General features: G+C 43.1%; 1 protein-coding gene across 1 annotated transcript in view; it reads left to right on the top strand.

Moving 5' to 3' along the window:
* cdkl1 (cyclin-dependent kinase-like 1 (CDC2-related kinase)) overlaps positions 1 to 22,243 on the top strand; it is a 54,355-nt gene that overhangs the window by 26,224 nt on the left and 5,888 nt on the right. The window contains exon 7 of the mRNA XM_034195021.1: positions 21,718 to 21,800. Within this exon, the coding sequence (XP_034050912.1) occupies positions 21,718 to 21,800 (83 nt within the window). The remainder of the gene's footprint in view (positions 1 to 21,717; positions 21,801 to 22,243) is intronic.

Here is a 22,243-nt window from a genome sequence, read left to right as displayed (position 1 = left end):
GTGGTTAATGTCAGGGTCCCGGTGGCTAGTGTCAGGGTCCTGGTGGCTAGTGTCAGGGTCCTGGTGGCTAGTGTCAGGGTCTCCATGGCTTGCTGTGGCTAGTGTCGGGGTCCTAGTGGTTACTGTCAGGGTTTCTGTGGCTAGTGTCAGGGTCCTGGTGGTTAGTGTCATAGTCCTCCATGGCTTGCTGTGGTTTGTGTCAGGGTCCCGGTGGTTAGTGTCAGGATCCTGGTAGTTAGTGTCAGGGTCTCCGTGGCTTGCTGTGGCTCGTGTTGGGGTCCTGGTGGTTACTGTCAGGGTCTGTGTGGCTAGTGTCAGGGTCCTAGTGGTTACTGTCAGGGTCTCTGTGGCTAGTGTCAGGGTCCCAGTGGTTGGTGTCAGGATCCTGGTGGCTAGTGTCAGGGTCCCCATGGCTTGCTGTGGCTAATGTCAGGGTTCTGGTGGTTAATGTCAGGATTCCAGTGGTTAATGTCAGGGTCCTGGTGGTTAGTGTCAAGGTTTCTGTGGCTTGCTGTGGCTAGTGTCAGAGTCCTGGTGGTTAATGTAAGGATCCCAGTGGTTAGTGTCAGGGTCCTGGTGGTTAGTGTCAGGCTCTCCATGGCTTGCTGTGGCTAGTTTCGGGGTCCTGGTGGTTACTGTCAGGGTCTTTGTGCCTAGTGTCAGGGTCCTGGTGGCTAGTGTCAGGGTCCCGATGGTTAGTGTCAGGGTCCCGGTGGTTACTGTCAGGGTCTCTGTGCCTATAGTGTCAGGGTGTCTGTGGCTAGTGTCAGGGTCCCCATGGCTTGCTGTGGCTAGTGTCAGGGTTCTGGTGGTTAATGTCAGGATCCCAGTGGTTAATGTCAGGATCCCAGTGGTTAATGTCAGGGTCCCGGTGGTTAGTGTCAGGGTCCTGGTGGCTAGTGTCAGGGTCCTGGTGGCTAGTGTCAGGGTCTCCATGGCTTGCTGTGGCTAGTGTCGGGGTCCTAGTGGTTACTGTCAGGGTTTCTGTGGCTAGTGTCAGAGTCCTGGTGGTTAGTGTCATAGTCTCCATGGCTTGCTGTGGTTTGTGTCAGGGTCCCGGTGGTTAGTGTCAGGATCCTGGTAGTTAGTGTCAGGGTCTCCGTGGCTTGCTGTGGCTCGTGTTGGGGTCCTGGTGGTTACTGTCAGGGTCTGTGTGGCTAGTGTCAGGGTCCTAGTGGTTACTGTCAGGGTCTCTGTGGCTAGTGTCAGGGTCCCAGTGGTTGGTGTCAGGATCCTGGTGGCTAGTGTCAGGGTCCCCATGGCTTGCTGTGGCTAATGTCAGGGTTCTGGTGGTTAATGTCAGGATCCCAGTGGTTAATGTCAGGGTCCTGGTGGTTAGTGTCAAGGTTTCTGTGGCTTGCTGTGGCTAGTGTCAGAGTCCTGGTGGTTAATGTAAGGATCCCAGTGGTTAGTGTCAGGGTCCTGGTGGTTAGTGTCAGGCTCTCCATGGCTTGCTGTGGCTAGTTTCGGGGTCCTGGTGGTTACTGTCAGGGTCTTTGTGCCTAGTGTCAGGGTCCTGGTGGCTAGTGTCAGGGTCCCGATGGTTAGTGTCAGGGTCCCGGTGGTTACTGTCAGGGTCTCTGTGCCTATAGTGTCAGGGTCCTGGTGGCTAGTGTCACGGTCTTGGTGGCTTGCTGTGGTTACTGTCAGGGTCTCTGTGGCTCCTGTCAGGGTCCCGGTGGCTAGTGTCAGGTTTCTGGTAGTTAGCATCAGGGTCCTGGTGGCTAGTGTCAGGGTCTCTCTGGTTAGTGTCAGGGTCCTGGTGGTTAGTGTCAGGCTCTCCATGGCTTGCTGTGGCTAGTTTCGGGGTCCTGGTGGTTACTGTCAGGGTCTTTGTGCCTAGTGTCAGGGTCCTGGTGGCTAGTGTCAGGGTCCCGATGGTTAGTGTCAGGCTCTCCATGGCTTGCTGTGGCTAGTTTCGGGGTCCTGGTGGTTACTGTCAGGGTCTCTGTGCCTATAGTGTCAGGGTCCTGGTGGCTAGTGTCACGGTCTTGGTGGCTTGCTGTGGTTACTGTCAGGGTCTCTGTGGCTCCTGTCAGGGTCCCGGTGGCTAGTGTCAGGTTTCTGGTAGTTAGCATCAGGGTCCTGGTGGCTAGTGTCAGGGTCTCTCTGGTTAGTGTCAGGGTCCCAGTGGTTAGCGTCAGGGTCTCGGTGGCTAGTGCTGGGTTCCTGGTGGCCACTAAGTCCACTGTTGTTTCAGTCATGTGATACTGCTCAGGTGCATCCTCATTCTCCATTCCACTGATTTTTCTATCAGATAATGCTTTATGCTGTCATGATGAACCTCTCCTCTTAATCTCTTTCTGGTTTTGCAGTGTTCCAGAACCCCTTGTTAAAAGTATAACCTGGCAGACATTACAAGCTGTTAACTTCTGTCACAAACAAAATGTAAGTCACTTGTTTTTACTCTGTGTGGTATTTCTTCTTTCTAACTTTTTTAAATTCTAAATGCTAACTCTTTCTGCAAGTTTTAATAACATTTTTAGATATCAAACCCTCTCCTCTTCCTGCTTTAAAGCCCTCTGATCTCTTTCCTGTTCCAGCTCCCACGATCCTTTTCTTTTTACAAGAATTCTTTCTCCTTGGCTGGTCAGCAGTTAACGTGTCACTTAGACACAACAAACTCTACTATTTAAACTGATGACAGGAGGTTCAGAAGTCACTGACTCCTTTTTCAGAGCCTGTGTCTCATAATCACGAGAATCTTGTTTGTTTGTTTGGTTTTTGCCTTTGAAGAATCACGTAGGATGATTTTTGTTGTTGTACTGACAGTGCATTCACAGAGACGTCAAGCCGGAAAATATTCTCATCACCAAACACCAGGTCATCAAGCTCTGTGACTTCGGCTTTGCCAGGATACTCAGTAAGTTGTAACTTTATCCACTTTAAACATTCATCTTTGACAGCGCCACCTGGTGGACAGTAATGTCTTGTTATGGGCAAATATTAACTTGTCTTATTATATATGTTTTGCACACAAAGGTTTCATCAATCTGAATTAACATCTGCAGCTCCTTCAGTGAAAAATGCAAATAAACTAGTGATTAGGCCCCACCCACTTCTGTCATACTGGACTGCTCAAAATGGGCTGGGCTGCATTTTATTTTATTTTATTTTTTAATTTAGGCTGCAGGAAGTCAAGCTCATAAATTTGGACATGCATCACCTGATATCATGAACATATTACAAAGAAAAACATTGGATTCAGTGGAGTGAACCATCAGATCTTTAAACACAGTTGAGATGTTTGGCTAAAAGGAATCATGTAGCCGCTGGGCAAGTGGTGGTTAAAGAGGCATTCTGGTACCCAGAGGCTCCTTGGTTCAAACCCTTATCAAACTGGAAAATTTCTCACAGCCCTTGGGAAGGACCTTAATCTCCAAGTTGCTCCTGATTTGCAGTTGAGCATCTTGCATAGCAACACTCTGACATCACTGTGAATGTGAGGCATCACTGTAAAGTGCTTTGAGCATGAAAATGTACTATAAATGCAGTCCATTTCTTTGACCATTATACAGTTATTCTATTTTCTTTGACACATTATTGTCAGCGGGTCCATGTGACGTCTACACGGACTACGTTGCGACCCGTTGGTACCGGGGCTCCTGAGCTGCTGGTGGGAGACACCCAGTACGGCCCCCCTGTGGATGTGTGGGCAATCGGCTGCGTGTTTGCTGAGCTGCTGTCTGGGATTCCTTTGTGGCCCGGGAAGTCTGACATGGACCAGCTGTACCTGATCAGAAAAACTCTGGGTAAACACGCTCTTAGTTCACAGTAATTATTGTAGGAAGTCTCACTTCATTCGTACTGCACTCAGTACTTTGCTTCAGTGAGTAAAAGTCCTATTCAATAATTGTTCCATCCACCAGCTAAACCAGCTGTTTCTAATTAGTTCAGCTGTTTAGGCAGGTAGACGAACTAATGGCCCGGTCCACACAGCATGGACGAAGGGCAACGAAGCCCAAACGAAACAAGAAATCTGGACTTTCTTTGACTTTCGTTGGCATCGTTTAACCTTTGCGCAGCTTCGTTCCTGCAGCTGGCATTTTGTCACGATTTTTAAACTGTCGAGAAATCTGAAGGAATGTCGTTGAAAACCTCAATTCGTCCATATTTTGTTTTGCTGTCGTTCTTGACGGTTTCTTATCGTTTGCTTAGTTTTTATAACGTTAGCATTTCGTTAGACTTTGTTCGACCAGCTGAACGTTTTCATACAATACAGAAGCTGGTTTGTAAGCACTGCTGTGGAGGAGAGATGCAGGTCCTCCGTGGGTAGTGGTGGTGTGTGGTGTGGGGCTTCTGCCGCTGCGTGTGATGGGGCGAGTGCGGCTGCTGTCATGCTGTGGTGCTGGCCGGCCAGGAAGAATTTGTCGGCCTCTTCCGCCAGCACATCGCAGTCCATGATCGTGGTGTTGGCCAGCGCTGCGCCCACCTGAGGGGGGAGTTGCTGCACAAAAAGTCCGTCCAGTGTCCTCTCAGGAGCTGCAGCATTCTGTCCATGAACTCTGAAGGGCTTGCTGTCCTCCAGCCCATGCAGAGAGAAGAGCCTGCTGGCCCGTTCAGTGTCTGACAATTCTAAGGTTTTGAGGAGGTGACCCTTGATGGCTGTGTATTTGTTTGCAGCAGGGGGACTTTGCAGGAGCATGATCAGCCTCATTGCCTAGGAGCTGCTGAGGGCCGACACGACGTAATAATATTTTGTGTCGTCTGCAGTGATCTCTCAGAGCGAACTGCGCCTTGGTTTGTGCAAACCAGGCGGCAGTTTACAGAAGCGTGACTTTGAGCATGAAGTGTGAACAGGTTTCACCAGCAGCGAACATTCGCGTGTGAACAGCTTTGATCCACAGAGGTGTGACATATAAAAACAGAAAACCCAGTGTGATCACAAATGGCTGCATTATTTCTGAACAATGTTTCAGTCACTGAATTATGTACGAGACAGTCTTTTTGTGCGCGCATGTATGTGCATGTGCGCTACAACACATCCAAACACTGAATGCATTCATCAAGAGTGAATTAGCTGGATAGAAGGTGACACGCGTGTGTGTGTGGCTGATCCACGCATGCAGCACCTGTGCGTGCGTGATCAGAACTGGTAATCGAACCTGCGCGTGCGACTGCTTGATCGCACAACCGCAGTGCCCGGTGATCAGAAACACCGGGGTTTTGAAAAAAGGCAGAGAGAGAGAGAGGCAGCACTATCTCTCTCTCTTTCTCTCTCTCCCCCTCTTCTTCCCCCCCTCTCTCTTTCTCTCTCCCCCCCTCGTCTCCCCCCCCCCCTCTCTTCCCCCCCCCCCCCCCCCTTCTCCCCCGTCTCGCTCTCAATGCTGAAACAAGAAACTGGAAGTTTAAGTTTGCTTGTGAGTTTAAATGGCAATATTTTCTTCTTTTTTTGGGGGGGGGCACATGGCTCTGAACTTTGCAGTCTGATGTTCCCAGCCCTGGCTAGGAAGCAGTGTGTCCCACTGTACATCTGGAAAAGTGAGTGTCGTTTGCTTTACCGTTTTGAGAACAGAGCGCATTTCTACAATGCAAAAAAAAAAAACGTAGGCAGGAGTGTGGCTAACGCTACATGCGATAGGACACATACATTAAAAGGAAATATACGCAGCTGCAAGCAAATCTACGAACGTAACAACATGCAAAAAATGCTGAGTACATGTGCATTTCGGGCGTACAGACAGCGATTAAAGTTTTGTTATTTGAGAGATTTGAGAAATATTTGCCGTGTTTAGAGTGTGTATTATTTTGGTGGAGTATTTAGCGTGTGTGGTTAGTGTGGTGGTGTTTTTTTTTTTTTTGTAAAAATAAGGCATCTTATAAATGTTGAGCAAGCGCTTCTTTTTTTTTTTTTTTTTGAATTGGAGCAAGACAGAGCGCGCAGTGCGTCATCAGAGTCTGAACCAGACAGTGAGGAATCTGATGATGAAGGAGATGATCCCTCTTTTGTTCTGGATGGGCAACCAGAGCAGGTGGATCCACCAATGTGTGCATCCCAGCACTGAGTCCTGGGACGCAGAGCAGGATCCAGACACACACTGCTCCAGCAGTGGCTCCAGGCGCATTTCATTTAAAGCATCGAGGTCAACGTTAGCTTCGGTTTCGTTTTGTTCCTCTTTCATTCCTTTTGCGCTCTTGATTCACAGGCTATTCAGTGATGGGAAAAGTGAAAGCTCATTCGTCCACCTTTTCTTGACGATTTGTGACTTTGTGGCTTTTTTCCCTTCATTCAGCTGTAGTCGTATGCCGTGTGACCGGGCCTTAATCAGTGAAATCACCTATTTTAGGTCCACAGGAAAAAGCAAAAAATAGTAAGATGTGTACTCGCTGAAGCTGGGGTTACCAACCTCTAACTCTGCTTTTCTAATTGAATTCAATGCATTTACCCTCAGTTTGGTTCTTTAGACTTTTATTTTCTATTTACTAATTTTATTAATTTAATTAGCTTATAATGCGCCAAATCACAGCAAAAGCCATCTCAAGGCGCCTTACATAAAACAAGTCAACATAAAATTGAATAAATAATTAAAAATGAATAAAAAAAATTCAAATACATAAATAAAAACAGAAGTAAAAGAATAAAACAAATAAAAATAAAAACTATCCATAAGAAAGAATAAAAATAGGTTTTGAGTCTTGACCTAAAAATGTCCACGGACTCAGACTGCCTCACAGTCGCAGGAAGACTGTTCCACAGGGTGGGTGCACGATACGAAAAAGCTCTTTGACCTGCTGACTTCTTCTTCACCCTGGGAACACAGAGAAGTCCCACATCCTGCGACTGCAAAGCCCGGGCCGGCACGTAGAGTTCCACCAGATCAGCCAAATAAGATGGCGCCAGTCCATGAACAACCCTATAAGTCAATAGCAAAACCTTAAAATCTGCTTTCACAGAGACGGAGCCAGTGCAAAGATGCCAAAATGGGTGTGATATGTTCAGACCTTCTGCTACGTGTCAGAAGTCTGGCGGCAGCGTTCTGAGCCAGCTGAAGACCCCTAATGCTTTATTTACTAGAAAATAAAAGTCTCCTACCATGGCCCTACTCTCTGGAATGATCTACCTGCAGCTATAGGGCAGTCAACATGGTGGAGACTTTTAAATCAAGATTGAAGACCCGCTTTTTAGACTGTCTTATCGTTAATTTATTCTGTTTTTATGTTTGCCTTGTAATTTCTTTTTATTCTACTATGTTTTACCTTTTTATTGTGCCCTTTTTGATTTTAATCCACTTTGTGCTGTTATGAATTTGTATGTTGTGTGAAGCGCCTTGGGGCGACTGTCGTGAGATGGTGCTATATAAATTAATAAATTGAAATTGAAATGACCAAAATACGATCGTTAGGATATTTGTAAAAGGAGGCAGAGACTGTGTTTTTAGCAGCAAAAACTGGTGTTCATCAGGGATGTGTTCTGGCTCCTACACTGTTCAATGCTTGCATGGACTGGGTCAGGGTCTGGTAGGGTTGTGGAAACCAGTTACGTAGGTTTTTTGTTGATGAGGAAAGGTGTCACAGACAATGCTGTGATCTTTGTGGAGTCAGTGGAATGACTTTGTGTCAAAGGAGCAGTTACTTTTGGGAGACTGTGCATGATCTAGCACACAGATACCTGAGAGTTGAGGACCTCAGTGGCTGGTGGCTGAGGTCCATGAAACTGACATATTGTCATCATGACAAAAATCCTACATCAGCTACAAATGTATAATAAAACACAGGAGAGCAATAAATTGCCACAGTATTGGATGAAATTGCACAAAATCACATCCTGACTCAATTAATTCACAGGCATGGCTAAGCTGATCATGAATTGTTTCACATCTTGGGCAGCATGTTCCACCTGTTCATCCCCCACTGCTTCCATGGATGTTGTTGCCATATCACAAGAACTGCTGATTATGGTGCAGCAGATAAGTGTAAAGCCCTGGTCCCACCAAATAATGAAGGATGAATAATGAGCCACGTAACATGTTTTTCTGGTACAAGTCCAGTTATTCAACAATCGTGGGAGAACAGTGGCTCTGAGAGGCAGAATATTCGGCTAATGAGGCTCATCTCTGAGCGTGGGGCTAATTTCAAGAAGTTCAAAATTTAGCAACAACAGCGTGGGGCAGTTTGTGTACGAGGTACTACGAGGACAAACGAGAACTTTAGAGGCATGTTTGTAGTGAGGACGAGGCTGTTACAAGCCCATTATCCGAGCACCTGTTGGCTATGAGGACAGGACTGGCTATTATGGACAGGCTATTTTGGCTCAGCCCTCTTGTGCACTACAATCCCACCTGCTTTGTGCGCCAGTGTCCGTTCGGTCTGCGACACTGGATGCTGTACATAAAATTATTATTTTCTAGCGGATTAATCATTTTCTGTCAGTTTGGATGTTGAAAACACCTCTAATCGCTTCTGGAATCAATCAATCAATCAATCAATCAATTTTTTTTATATAGCACCAAATCACAACAAACAGTTGCCCCAAGGCGCTTTATATTGTAAGGCAAGGCCATACAATAATTATGTAAAACCCCAACGGTCAAAACGACCCCCTGTGAGCAAGCACTTGGCTACAGTGGGAAGGAAAAACTCCCTTTTAACAGGAAGAAACCTCCAGCAGAACCAGGCTCAGGGAGGGGCAGTCTTCTGCTGGGACTGGTTGGGGCTGAGGGAGAGAACCAGGAAAAAGACATGCTGTGGAGGGGAGCAGAGATCGATCACTAATGATTAAATGCAGAGTGGTGCATACAGAGCAAAAAGAAAAAGAAACAGTGCATCATGGGAACCCCCCAGCAGTCTACGTCTATAGCAGCATAACTAAGGGATGGTTCAGGGTCACCTGATCCAGCCCTAACTATAAGCTTTAGCAAAAAGGAAAGTTTTAAGCCTAATCTTAAAAGTAGAGAGGGTGTCTGTCTCCCTGATCTGAATTGGGAGCTGGTTCCACAGGAGAGGAGCCTGAAAGCTGAAGGCTCTGCCTCCCATTCTACTCTTACAAACCCTAGGAACTACAAGTAAGCCTGCAGTCTGAGAGCGAAGCGCTCTATTGGGGTAATATGGTACTACGAGGTCCCTAAGATAAGATGGGACCTGATTATTCAAAACCTTATAAGTAAGAAGAAGAATTTTAAATTCTATTCTAGAATTAACAGGAAGCCAATGAAGAGAGGCCAATATGGGTGAGATATGCTCTCTCCTTCTAGTCCCCGTCAGTACTCTAGCTGCAGCATTTTGAATTAACTGAAGGCTTTTTAGGGAACTTTTAGGACAACCTGATAATAATGAATTACAATAGTCCAGCCTAGAGGAAATAAATGCATGAATTAGTTTTTCAGCATCACTCTGAGACAAGACCTTTCTGATTTTAGAGATATTGCGTAAATGCAAAAAGCAGTCCTACATATTTGTTTAATATGCACTTTGAATGACATATCCTGATCAAAAATGACTCCAAGATTTCTCACAGTATTACTAGAGGTCAGGGTAATGCCATCCAGAGTAAGGATCTGGTTAGACACCATGTTTCTAAGATTTGTGGGGCCAAGTACAATAACTTCAGTTTTATCTGAGTTTAAAAGCAGGAAATTAGAGGTCATCCATGTCTTTATGTCTGTAAGACAATCCTGCAGTTTAGCTAATTGGTGTGTGTCCTCTGGCTTCATGGATAGATAAAGCTGGGTATCATCTGCGTAACAATGAAAATTTAAGCAATACCGTCTAATAATACTGCCTAAGGGAAGCATGTATAAAGTGAATAAAATTGGTCCTAGCACAGAACCTTGTGGAACTCCATAATTAACTTTAGTCTGTGAAGAAGATTCCCCATTTACATGAACAAATTGTAATCTATTAGACAAATATGATTCAAACCACCGCAGCGCAGTGCCTTTAATACCTATGGCATGCTCTAATCTCTGTAATAAAATTTTATGGTCAACAGTATCAAAAGCAGCACTGAGATCTAACAGAACAAGCACAGAGATGAGTCCACTGTCCGAGGCCATAAGAAGATCATTTGTAACCTTCACTAATGCTGTTTCTGTACTATGATGAATTCTAAAACCTGACTGAAACTCTTCAAATAGACCATTCCTCTGCAGATGATCAGTTAGCTGTTTTACAACTACCCTTTCAAGAATTTTTGAGAGAAAAGGAAGGTTGGAGATTGGCCTATAATTAGCTAAGATAGCTGGGTCAAGTGATGGCTTTTTAAGTAATGGTTTAATTACTGCCACCTTAAAAGCCTGTGGTACATAGCCAACTAACAAAGATAGATTGATCATATTTAAGATCGAAGCATTAAATAATGGTAGGGCTTCCTTGAGCAGCCTGGTAGGAATGGGGTCTAATAAACATGTTGATGGTTTGGATGAAGTAACTAATGAGAATAACTCAGACAGAACAATCGGAGAGAAAGAGTCTAACCAAATACCGGCATCACTGAAAGCAGCCAAAGATAACGATACGTCTTTGGGATGGTTATGAGTAATTTTTTCTCTAATAGTTAAAATTTTGTTAGCAAAGAAAGTCATGAAGTCATTACTAGTTAAAGTTAATGGAATACTCAGCTCAATAGAGCTCTGACTCTTTGTCAGCCTGGCTACAGTGCTGAAAAGAAACCTGGGGTTGTTCTTATTTTCTTCAATTAGTGATGAGTAGAAAGATGTCCTAGCTTTACGAAGGGCTTTTTTATAGAGCAACAGACTCTTTATCCAGGCTAAGTGAAGATCTTCTAAATTAGTGAGACGCCATTTCCTCTCCAACTTACGGGTTATCTGCTTTAAGCTACGAGTTTGTGAGTTATACCACGGAGTCAGACACTTCTGATTTAAAGCTCTCTTTTTCAGAGGAGCTACAGCATCCAAAGTTGTCTTCAATGAGGATGTAAAACTATTGACGAGATACTCTATCTCCCTTACAGAGTTTAGGTAGCTACTCTGCACTGTGTTGGTATATGGCATTAGAGAACATAAAGAAGGAATCATATCCTTAAACCTAGTTACAGCGCTTTCTGAAAGACTTCTAGTGTAATGAAACTTATTCCCCACTGCTGGGTAGTCCATCAGAGTAAATGTAAATGTTATTAAGAAATGATCAGACAGAAGGGAGTTATCAGGGAATACTGTTAAGTCTTCTATTTCCATACCATAAGTCAGAACAAGATCTAAGATATGATTAAAGTGGTGGGTGGACTCATTTACTTTTTGAGCAAAGCCAATAGAGTCTAATAATAGATTAAATGCAGTGTTGAGGCTGTCATTCTCAGCATCTGTGTGGATGTTAAAATCGCCCACTATAATTATCTTATCTGAGCTAAGCACTAAGTCAGACAAAAGGTCTGAAAATTCACAGAGAAACTCACAGTAACGACCAGGTGGACGATAGATAATAACAAATAAAACTGGTTTTTGGGACTTCCAATTTGGATGGACAAGACTAAGAGACAAGCTTTCAAATGAATTAAAGCTCTGTCTGGGTTTTGGATTAATTAATAAGCTGGAATGGAAGATTGCTGCTAATCCTCCACCCCGGCCCGTGCTACGAGCATTCTGACAGTTAGTGTGACTCGGGGGTGTTGACTCATTTAAACTAACATATTCATCCTGCTGTAACCAGGTTTCTGTTAGGCAGAATAAATCAATATGTTGATCAATTATTATATCATTTACCAACAGGGACTTAGAAGAGAGAGACCTAATGTTTAATAGACCACATTTAACTGTTTTAGTCTGTGGTGCAGTTGAAGGTGCTATATTATTTTTTCTTTTTGAATTTTTATGCTTAAATAGATTTTTGCTGGTTATTGGTAGTCTGGGAGCAGGCACCGTCTCTACGGGGATGGGGTAATGAGGGGATGGCAGGGGGAGAGAAGCTGCAGAGAGGTGTGTAAGACTACAACTCTGCTTCCTGGTCCCAACCCTGGATAGTCACGGTTTGGAGGATTTAAGAAAATTGGCCAGATTTCTAGAAATGAGAGCTGCTCCATCCAAAGTGGGATGGCTGCCGTCTCTCCTAACAAGACCAGGTTTTCCCCAGAAGCTTTGCCAATTATCTATGAAGCCCACCTCATTTTTTGGACACCACTCAGACAGCCAGCAATTCAAGGAGAACATGCGGCTAAACATGTCACTCCCGGTCTGATTGGGGAGGGGCCCAGAGAAAACTACAGAGTCCGACATTGTTTTTGCAAAGTTACACACCGATTCAATGTTAATTTTAGTGACCTCCGATTGGCGTAACTGGGTGTCATTACTGCCGACGTGAATTACAATCTTACCAAATTTACGCTTAGCCTTAGCCAGCAGTTTCAAATTTCCTTCAATGTCGCCTGCTCTGGCCCCCGGAAGACAATTGACTATGGTTGCTGGTGTCGCTAACTTCACATTTCTCAAAACAGAGTCGCCAATAACCAGAGTTTGATCCTCGGCGGGTGTATCGTCGAGTGGGGAAAAACGGTTAAAGATGTGAACGGGTTGGCGGTGTACACGGGGCTTCTGTTTAGGGCTACGCTTCCTCCTCACAGTCACCCAGTCGGCCTGCTTTCCCGGCTGCTCGGGATCTGCCAGGGGGGAACTAACGGCGGCTAAGCTACCTTGGTCCGCACCGACTACAGGGGCCTTGCTAGCTGTAGAATTTTCCACGGTGCGGAGCCGAGTCTCCAATTCGCCCAGCCTGGCCTCCAAAGCTACGAATAAGCTACACTTATTACAAGTACCATTACTGCTAAAGGAGGCCGAGGAATAACTAAACATTTCACACCCAGAGCAGAAAAGTGCGGGAGAGACAGGAGAAGCCGCCATGCTAAATCGGCTAAGAGCTAGTAGCTACGCTAAGCTAGCGGATTCCTAAAAACACGCAAAGCGAATAATGTGTAAATAATTTAGAGGTGATTCAGCAGAAGGAGTGCTTTAGTTAAGGCACGTAAAGATTACACTGGGAAACAAATCGTAATCTAGATAACTAGATCAATCTAACTGCGCAGATCAAACAGCTAACAGATACAGAAAAACACCGCTGTGCTCCGGAACAAGAAGTGATACAATACCGCAGTGAGAGCCGACCACCAGTAGAGTCAAGTAAAAAAGTAAAAAAAAAAAAAAATAAAAAGGTAAAAAAGTAAAAAAGTCTTGAAAAAGACTATTAGTTCAAAGTCCAAAGCAGCAGGTAGCAGTCTCTGTGTAAACAGTCCCAACAGAGAGCCAAAATTAACAGATACAGCAAAACACCGCTGTATCACAGAGGAAAGAGCTTTTTTCCTCTCTCTGTCTCGTGTGCTGAGGTGGAGAACATATTTGGAACAGCCTAAAAGATAATTATTTGTAATGTTTATATTGTAATAGCTTGTTAAAACAGTTTCATGTTCATTCCGTCTTTATAAGCAGCTGTAAAAGTATGTTTATGATAGATTTAACATCTTGTTATAATGGATGAGGCGGGCTGACGCAATGACTCGCACTCAAGACGCGCATTTACACAGAAGGTGAGTGCGCAAAAGAGAAATTTTGCAGACAATAATGGATGAACACAAAGTTAAAAGTTGGATCACGGTGTCAAAATGACTGTAAGCCGCGGAAGAAATAAAGCCGGAGAGAGGAAGCGCAGAGACGACTGTCCAGGAATCCAATCAATCAATCAATTTTTTTTATATAGCGCCAAATCACAACAAACAGTTGCCCCAAGGCGCTTTATATTATAAGGCAAGGCCATACAATAATTATGTAAAACCCCAACGGTCAAAACGACCCCCTGTGAGCAAGCACTTGGCTACAGTGGGAAGGAAAAACTCCCTTTTAACAGGAAGAAACCTCCAGCAGAACCAGGCTCAGGGAGGGGCAGTCTTGTGCTGGGACTGGTTGGGGCTGAGGGAGAGAACCAGGAAAAAGACATGCTGTGGAGGGGAGCAGAGATCGATCACTAATGATTAAATGCAGAGTGGTGCATACAGAGTAAAAAGAGAAAGAAACAATGCATCATGGGAACCCCCCAGCAGTCTACGTCTATAGCAGCATAACTAAGGGATGGTTCAGGGTCACCTGATCCAGCCCTAACTATAAGCTTTAGCAAAAAGGAAAGTTTTAAGCCTAATCTTAAAAGTAGAGAGGGTGTCTGTCTCCCTGATCTGAATTGGGAGCTGGTTCCACAGGAGAGGAGCCTGAAAGCTGAAGGCTCTGCCTCCCATTCTACTCTTACAAACCCTAGGAACTACAAGTAAGCCTGCAGTCTGAGAGCGAAGCGCTCTATTGGGGTGATATGGTACTACAAGGTCCCTAAGATAAGATGGGACCTGATTATTCAAAACCTTATAAGTAAGAAGAAGAATTTTAAATTCTATTCTAGAATTAACAGGAAGCCAATGAAGAGAGGCCAATATGGGTGAGATATGCTCTCTCCTTCTAGTCCCCTCAGTACTCTAGCTGCAGCATTTTGAATTAACTGAAGGCTTTTTAGGGAACTTTTAGGACAACCTGATAATAATGAATTACAATAGTCCAGCCTAGAGGAAATAAATGCATGAATTAGTTTTTCAGCATCACTCTGAGACAAGACCTTTCTGATTTTAGAGATATTGCGTAAATGCAAAAAAGCAGTCCTACATATTTGTTTAATATGCGCTTTGAATGACATATCCTGATCAAAAATGACTCCAAGATTTCTCACAGTATTACTAGAGGTCAGGGTAATGCCATCCAGAGTAAGGATCTGGTTAGACACCATGTTTCTAAGATTTGTGGGGCCAAGTACAATAACTTCAGTTTTATCTGAGTTTAAAAGCAGGAAATTAGAGGTCATCCATGTCTTTATGTCTGTAAGACAATCCTGCAGTTTAGCTAATTGGTGTGTGTCCTCTGGCTTCATGGATAGATAAAGCTGGGTATCATCTGCGTAACAATAAAAATTTAAGCAATACCGTCTAATAATACTGCCTAAGGGAAGCATGTATAAAGTGAATAAAATTGGTCCTAGCACAGAACCTTGTGGAACTCCATAATTAACTTTAGTCTGTGAAGAAGATTCCCCATTTACATGAACAAATTGTAATCTATTAGACAAATATGATTCAAACCACCGCAGCGCAGTGCCTTTAATACCTATGGCATGCTCTAATCTCTGTAATAAAATTTTATGGTCAACAGTATCAAAAGCAGCACTGAGGTCTAACAGAACAAGCACAGAGATGAGTCCACTGTCCGAGGCCATAAGAAGATCATTTGTAACCTTCACTAATGCTGTTTCTGTACTATGATGAATTCTAAAACCTGACTGAAACTCTTCAAATAGACCATTCCTCTGCAGATGATCAGTTAGCTGTTTTACAACTACCCTTTCAAGAATTTTTGAGAGAAAAGGAAGGTTGGAGATTGGCCTATAATTAGCTAAGATAGCTGGGTCAAGTGATGGCTTTTTAAGTAATGGTTTAATTACTGCCACCTTAAAAGCCTGTGGTACATAGCCAACTAACAAAGATAGATTGATCATATTTAAGATCGAAGCATTAAATAATGGTAGGGCTTCCTTGAGCAGCCTGGTAGGAATGGGGTCTAATAAACATGTTGATGGTTTGGATGAAGTAACTAATGAAAATAACTCAGACAGAACAATCGGAGAGAAAGAGTCTAACCAAATACCGGCATCACTGAAAGCAGCCAAAGATAACGATACATCTTTGGGATGGTTATGAGTAATTTTTTCTCTAATAGTTAAAATTTTGTTATCAAAGAAAGTCATGAAGTCATTACTAGTTAAAGTTAATGGAATACTCAGCTCAATAGAGCTCTGACTCTTTGTCAGCCTGGCTACAGTGCTGAAAAGAAACCTGGGGTTGTTCTTATTTTCTTCAATTAGTGATGAGTAGAAAGATGTCCTAGCTTTACGGAGGGCTTTTTTTATAGAGCAACAGACTCTTTTTCCAGGCTAAGTGAAGATCTTCTAAATTAGTGAGACGCCATTTCCTCTCCAACTTACGGGTTATCTGCTTTAAGCTACGAGTTTGTGAGTTATACCACGGAGTCAGACACTTCTGATTTAAAGCTCTCGTTTTCAGAGGAGCTACAGCATCCAAAGTTGTCTTCAATGAGGATGTAAAACTATTGACGAGATACTCTATCTCCCTTACAGAGTTTAGGTAGCTACTCTGCACTGTGTTGGTATATGGCATTAGAGAACATAAAGAAGGAATCATATCCTTAAACCTAGTTACAGCGCTTTCTGAAAGACTTCTAGTGTAATGAAACTTATTCCCCACTGCTGGGTAGTCCATCAGAGTAAATGTAAATGTTATTAAGAAATGATCAGACAGAAGGGAGTTTTCAGGGAATACTGTTAAGTCTTCTATTTCCATACCATAAGTCAGAACAAGATCTAAGATATGATTAAAGTGGTGGGTGGACTCATTTACTTTTTGAGCAAAGCCAATAGAGTCTAATAATAGATTAAATGCAGTGTTGAGGCTGTCATTCTCAGCATCTGTGTGGATGTTAAAATCGCCCACTATAATTATCTTATCTGAGCTAAGCACTAAGTCAGACAAAAGGTCTGAAAATTCACAGAGAAACTCACAGTAACGACCAGGTGGACGATAGATAATAACAAATAAAACTGGTTTTGGGACTTCCAATTTGGATGGACAAGACTAAGAGACAAGCTTTCAAATGAATTAAAGCTCTGTCTGGGTTTTTGATTAATTAATAAGCTGGAATGGAAGATTGCTGCTAATCCTCCGCCCCGGCCCCGTGCTACGAGCATTCTGACAGTTAGTGTGACTCGGGGGTGTTGACTCATTTAAACTAACATATTCATCTTGCTGTAACCAGGTTTCTGTTAGGCAGAATAAATCAATATGTTGATCAATTATTATATCATTTACCAACAGGGACTTAGAAGAGAGAGACCTAATGTTTATAGACCACATTTAACTGTTTTAGTCTGTGGTGCAGTTGAAGGTGCTATATTATTTTTTCTTTTTGAATTTTTATGCTTAAATAGATTTTTGCTGGTTATTGGTAGTCTGGGAGCAGGCACCGTCTCTACGGGGATGGGGTAATGAGGGGATGGCAGGGGGAGAGAAGCTGCAGAGAGGTGTGTAAGACTACAACTCTGCTTCCTGGTCCCAACCCTGGATAGTCACGGTTTGGAGGATTTAAGAAAATTGGCCAGATTTCTAGAAATGAGAGCTGCTCCATCCAAAGTGGGATGGATGCCGTCTCTCCTAACAAGACCAGGTTTTCCCCAGAAGCTTTGCCAATTATCTATGAAGCCCACCTCATTTTTTGGACACCACTCAGACAGCCAGCAATTCAAGGAGAACATGCGGCTAAACATGTCACTCCCGGTCCGATTGGGGAGGGGCCCAGAGAAAACTACAGAGTCCGACATTGTTTTTGCAAAGTTACACACCGATTTAATGTTAATTTTAGGGACCTCCGATTGGCGTAACCGGGTGTCATTACTGCCGACGTGAATTACAATCTTACCAAATTTACGCTTAGCCTTAGCCAGCAGTTTCAAATTTCCTTCAATGTCGCCTGCTCTGGCCCCCGGAAGACAATTGACTATGGTTGCTGGTGTCGCTAACTTCACATTTCTCAAAACAGAGTCGCCAATAACCAGAGTTTGATCCTCGGCGGGTGTGTCGTCGAGTGGGGAAAAACGGTTAGAGATGTGAACGGGTTGGCGGTGTACACGGGGCTTCTGTTTAGGGCTACGCTTCCTCCTCACAGTCACCCAGTCGGCCTGTTTTCCCGGCTGCTCGGGATCTGCCAGGGGGTAACTAACGGCAGCTAAGCTACCTTGGTCCGCACCGACTACAGGGGCCTGGCTAGCTGTAGAATTTTCCACGGTGCGGAGCCGAGTCTCCAATTCGCCCAGCCTGGCCTCCAAAGCTACGAATAAGCTACACTTATTACAAGTACCATTACTGCTAAAGGAGGCCGAGGAATAACTAAACATTTCACACCCAGAGCAGAAAAGTGCGGGAGAGACAGGAGAAGCCGCCATGCTAAATCGGCTAAGAGCTAGTAGCTACGCTAAGCTAGCGGATTCCTAAAAACACGCAAAGTGAATAATGTGTAAATAATTTAGAGGTGATTCAGCAGAAGGAGTGCTTTAGTTAAGGCATGTAAAGATTACACTGGGAAACAAATCGTAATCTAGATAACTAGATCAATCTAACTGCGCAGATTAAACAGCTAACAGATACAGCAAAACACCGCTGTGCTCCGGAACAGGAAGTGATACAATACCGCAGTGAGAGCCAACCACCAGTAGAGGCAAGCAAAAATGTGACATCTTGAATGGATACTGTGAATTGAAAAGCCACACTTTAAAGGGACCAAGTGTGGGAGAGCTGGAGGTTTGGACCAAACTCATGCCTAAACGTGCACCAACGTCATGTTACATGGGGCTACATGGCTCATATGTGGCTTGACGTGGATCATATGCGGCGACACGAGCCATTTGAGGCTGGACGGGGCTCAAATGACAGATCAGTCTTGGCGCATTAGAGGCTGATACCTGGCAAGCGGTACTTAGAGGCACATAGATACTTCTTCATGGTGGATATGTGATAGATTTAGACGTGGATCATTATTGGATTATTATTCGAATAATCACTGACAAATCCATACGTGGCTCATTATTCATGGATTTATTATTTGGTGGGACCAAGCCTAAAGAATCCTTCAGTTGATGACACAAGCACCAAATTTGGTATGAGTACTTCTGCATGCTTCTTCATGCTTTGATATGAGCAAAACATAATCCATCACAGAGAATCTCTCTGTGTGCTACCCTTACCTAGTTTAGCTCGCAAGCCAATGCAGTTTACTGGGGTGTTACCATTATTGCAGTGCACAAGCAACTACTTGGACCCATGGGTAAGAGTTAGGTAAGCAGTGAGGACTAGCGTTCATCCAAAGGACATGGCTGGCTTTAAAAGCAAAAATACTGCCTATTACTACTACTAAAGCCTTACACCCCGCACACTAATTGCACATTCTGCAGCATACACGTTCTAGTATGCATGTACACTTATTAAAAACATGCGAGCTATCTAAAAAGCATGAAAATATTGCCTGAAATTAATTTCAAAACCACCCTGGTCATTGATTCATTAATTTTCTGCTGCTTATTCAGAGCCGAGTCGCTGTAGCAGCAAACTAAGAACCTCATCCCACGCTTCATTATCCTTGGCCAAGTCCTGTAACTCCTCCTGGGGGATCCCAAGGCATTCCCAAGCCAGCTGGGAAATATAATTCCTCCAGCATGTCCTGGGTCTCTCATGGAGCCTACTCCCAGTTGGACGTACCTACAACCCCTGGCAAAAATTATGGAATCACCGGCCTCGGAGGATGTTCATTCATTTGTTTAATTTTGTAGAAAAAAAGCAGATCACAGACATGACACAAAACTAAAGTCATTTCAAATGGCAACTTTCTGGCTTTAAGAAACACTATAAGAAATCAAGAAAAAAAGATTGTGACAGTCAGTAACGGTTACTTTTTTAGACCAAGCAGAGGAAAAAAATATGGAATCACTCAATTCTGAGGAAAAAATTATGGAATCACCCTGTAAATTTTCATCCCCAAAACTAACACCTGCATCATATCAGATCTGCTCATTAGTCTGCATCTAAAAAGGAGTGAACACACCTTGGAGAGCTGTTTCACCAAGTGGACTGACATGAATCATGGCTCCATCACGAGAGATGTCAATTGAAACAAAGGAGAGGATTATAAAACTCTTAAAAGAGAGTAAATCATCACGCAATGTTGCAAAAGATGTTGGTTGTTCACAGTCAGCTGTGTCTAAACTCTGGACCAAATACAAACAACATGGGAAGGTTGTTAAAGGCAAACATACTGGTAGACCAAGGAAGACAAAGCGTCAAGACAGAAAACTTAAAGCAATATGTCTCAAAAATCGAAAAATGTACAACAAAACAAATGAGGAACGAATGGGAGAAAACTGGAGTCAACGTCTGTGACCAAACTGTAAGAAACCGCCTAAAGGAAATGGGATTTACATACAGAAAAGCTAAACGAAAGGCATCATTAACACCTAAACAGAAAAAAAACAAGGTTACAATGGGCTAAGGAAAAGCAATTGTGGACTGTGGATGACTGGATGAAAGTCATATTCAGTGATGAATCTCGAATCTGCATTGGGCAAGGTGATGATGCTGGAACTTTTGTTGGTGCCTTTCCAATGAGATTTATAAAGATGACTGCCTGAAGAGAACATGTAAATTTCCACAGTCATTGATGATATGGGGCTGCATGTCAGGTAAAGGCACTGGGGAGATGGCTGTCATTGCATCATCAATAAATGCACAAGTTTACGTTGATATTTGGACAATTGAAAGGATGTTTGGGGATGATGAAATCATTTTTTCAAGATGATAATGCATCTTGCCATAGAGCAAAAACTGCAAAAACATTCCTTGCAAAAAGACACATAGGGTCAATGTCATGGCATAGGGTCAATGTCAATGAGCAGATCTGATTTGATGCAGGTGTTAATTTGGGGGATGAAAATTTACAGGGTGATTCCATAATTTTTTCCTCAGAATTGAGTGATTCCATATTTTTTTCCTCTGCTTGGTCTAAAAAAGTAACCGTTACTGACTGCCACAATCTTTTTTTTCTTGATTTCTTATAGTGTTTCTTAAAGCCAGAAAGTTGCCATTTGAAATGACTTTAGTTTGTGTCATGTCTGTGATCTGCTTTTTTTCTACAAAATTAAACAACTGAATGAACATCCTCTGAGGCCGGTGATTCCATAATTTTTGCCAGGGGTTGTAGAAGACCTCCCTAGTGAGACGACCAGGGGGCATCCTGACCAGATGTCCAAACCACCTAAAATGGCTCCTTTTGATGTGAAGAAGCAGCGGCTCTACTCAGAGTCCCTCAGGATAGTCGAGCTTCTCACCCTGTCTGTCCTAGTCCACAACACAATATTTAACAGGTACAACATTGAAATAAAACAAGATTGTGCAAATACGTGACAAAAATACATATTTCCATCTTGTAAAAAATGGACGCCATCTTGAAAAGCATGGTAACTAATGCCTTTTTTTGCAAAAAACAAATTTGGTGATTGTATCACAAAATGAAAGATTCTGATGATGTTTGCATTTATCTGCTGTTCTATTAGTCGGTCTTAATTTTTGTATCAAATTATTTAAAAGATACAAGTTGCTGTAGGTTGTAATGGAATGAATGCATTGTCAGAAGATGAAGCATCGTCATGGTAACAGCCAAAATAATAATAATAAAAGTTTCTAAATGACCAAACATAACCATAAAAGCCACTTGTGATCTTTGACCCTGAAGTAATGACCCCTTCCTTCATTTTGTCAATAGGGCATTAAAATTGTTCAACAGAAGAAACAAGTTTCACAGCATTTTGCAACATATGGTGAGATAACACCGGAAATGGTTTGGTATGTTCTGAGTAATATGACACCAAAACATAGAATATATAACCATTTCAAAAATATACTTGGGGCAGACTGTCAGAATATTTTTACAGTTTTTAAAAAGTAAACAAAAAAACAATAAGTTTACTTTTTGTTGAAAATTTAAAAATGTACTACAGTAATTTAAAAGAGCTTGGCAAGAATGAGACTAAAATGTATCTCTGTGTTTGTTGAAATAGTGAATATTAAACATTTTGAGCAGGTTTGTTGTGTGTCAGCTGAGGCAGGATGATGCTCATTGATCTGCTCTGCAGGAGATCTCATCCCACGACATCAGCACGTCTTCAGCAACAACCAGTTCTTTGGCGGCGTGTCCATCCCAGAACCACCAGAGATGGTGAGACGAATGCACTACCCATAATGCATCTGCACGCTATCTAATTCTTTCACAAGTCAATGGCATTTTTTATTTTGATCTGCGTTACAGCAGCTGTCTTAATGACAGACGGTTTCTCTTTCTGTAAATGTAGTTTTTTGTTACTTTTCCCAGCTTCAGTTTATAGCGCACAATTAAATAATAGAAGTTTGACCAAAGAAACAAATATAACAGTAAAATGGGATGAGCCCAACTTTTTGTAGGGAGGAGAATCAAAAATGTCACAAATACCACAATTATGTCCCACATATTGTGGATGTAGTGGAGGGACATAAAAATCAGGCCCGGATCCAGACCGGTTTGGACCGATGCAGTTGCATCGGTCAGTTTTTTTTACGCATCGTTCGTCGTCGATAAAAACAAAAAAAAATCTTGAATAATCCCGAATAGTGCCGAACGTGTCC

The sequence above is a fragment of the Thalassophryne amazonica genome, chromosome 19 (genome assembly GCF_902500255.1).
Source record: "Thalassophryne amazonica chromosome 19, fThaAma1.1, whole genome shotgun sequence".
NCBI lineage: Eukaryota > Metazoa > Chordata > Actinopteri > Batrachoidiformes > Batrachoididae > Thalassophryne > Thalassophryne amazonica.
This window is presented reverse-complemented; position numbering and strand designations above follow the sequence as displayed.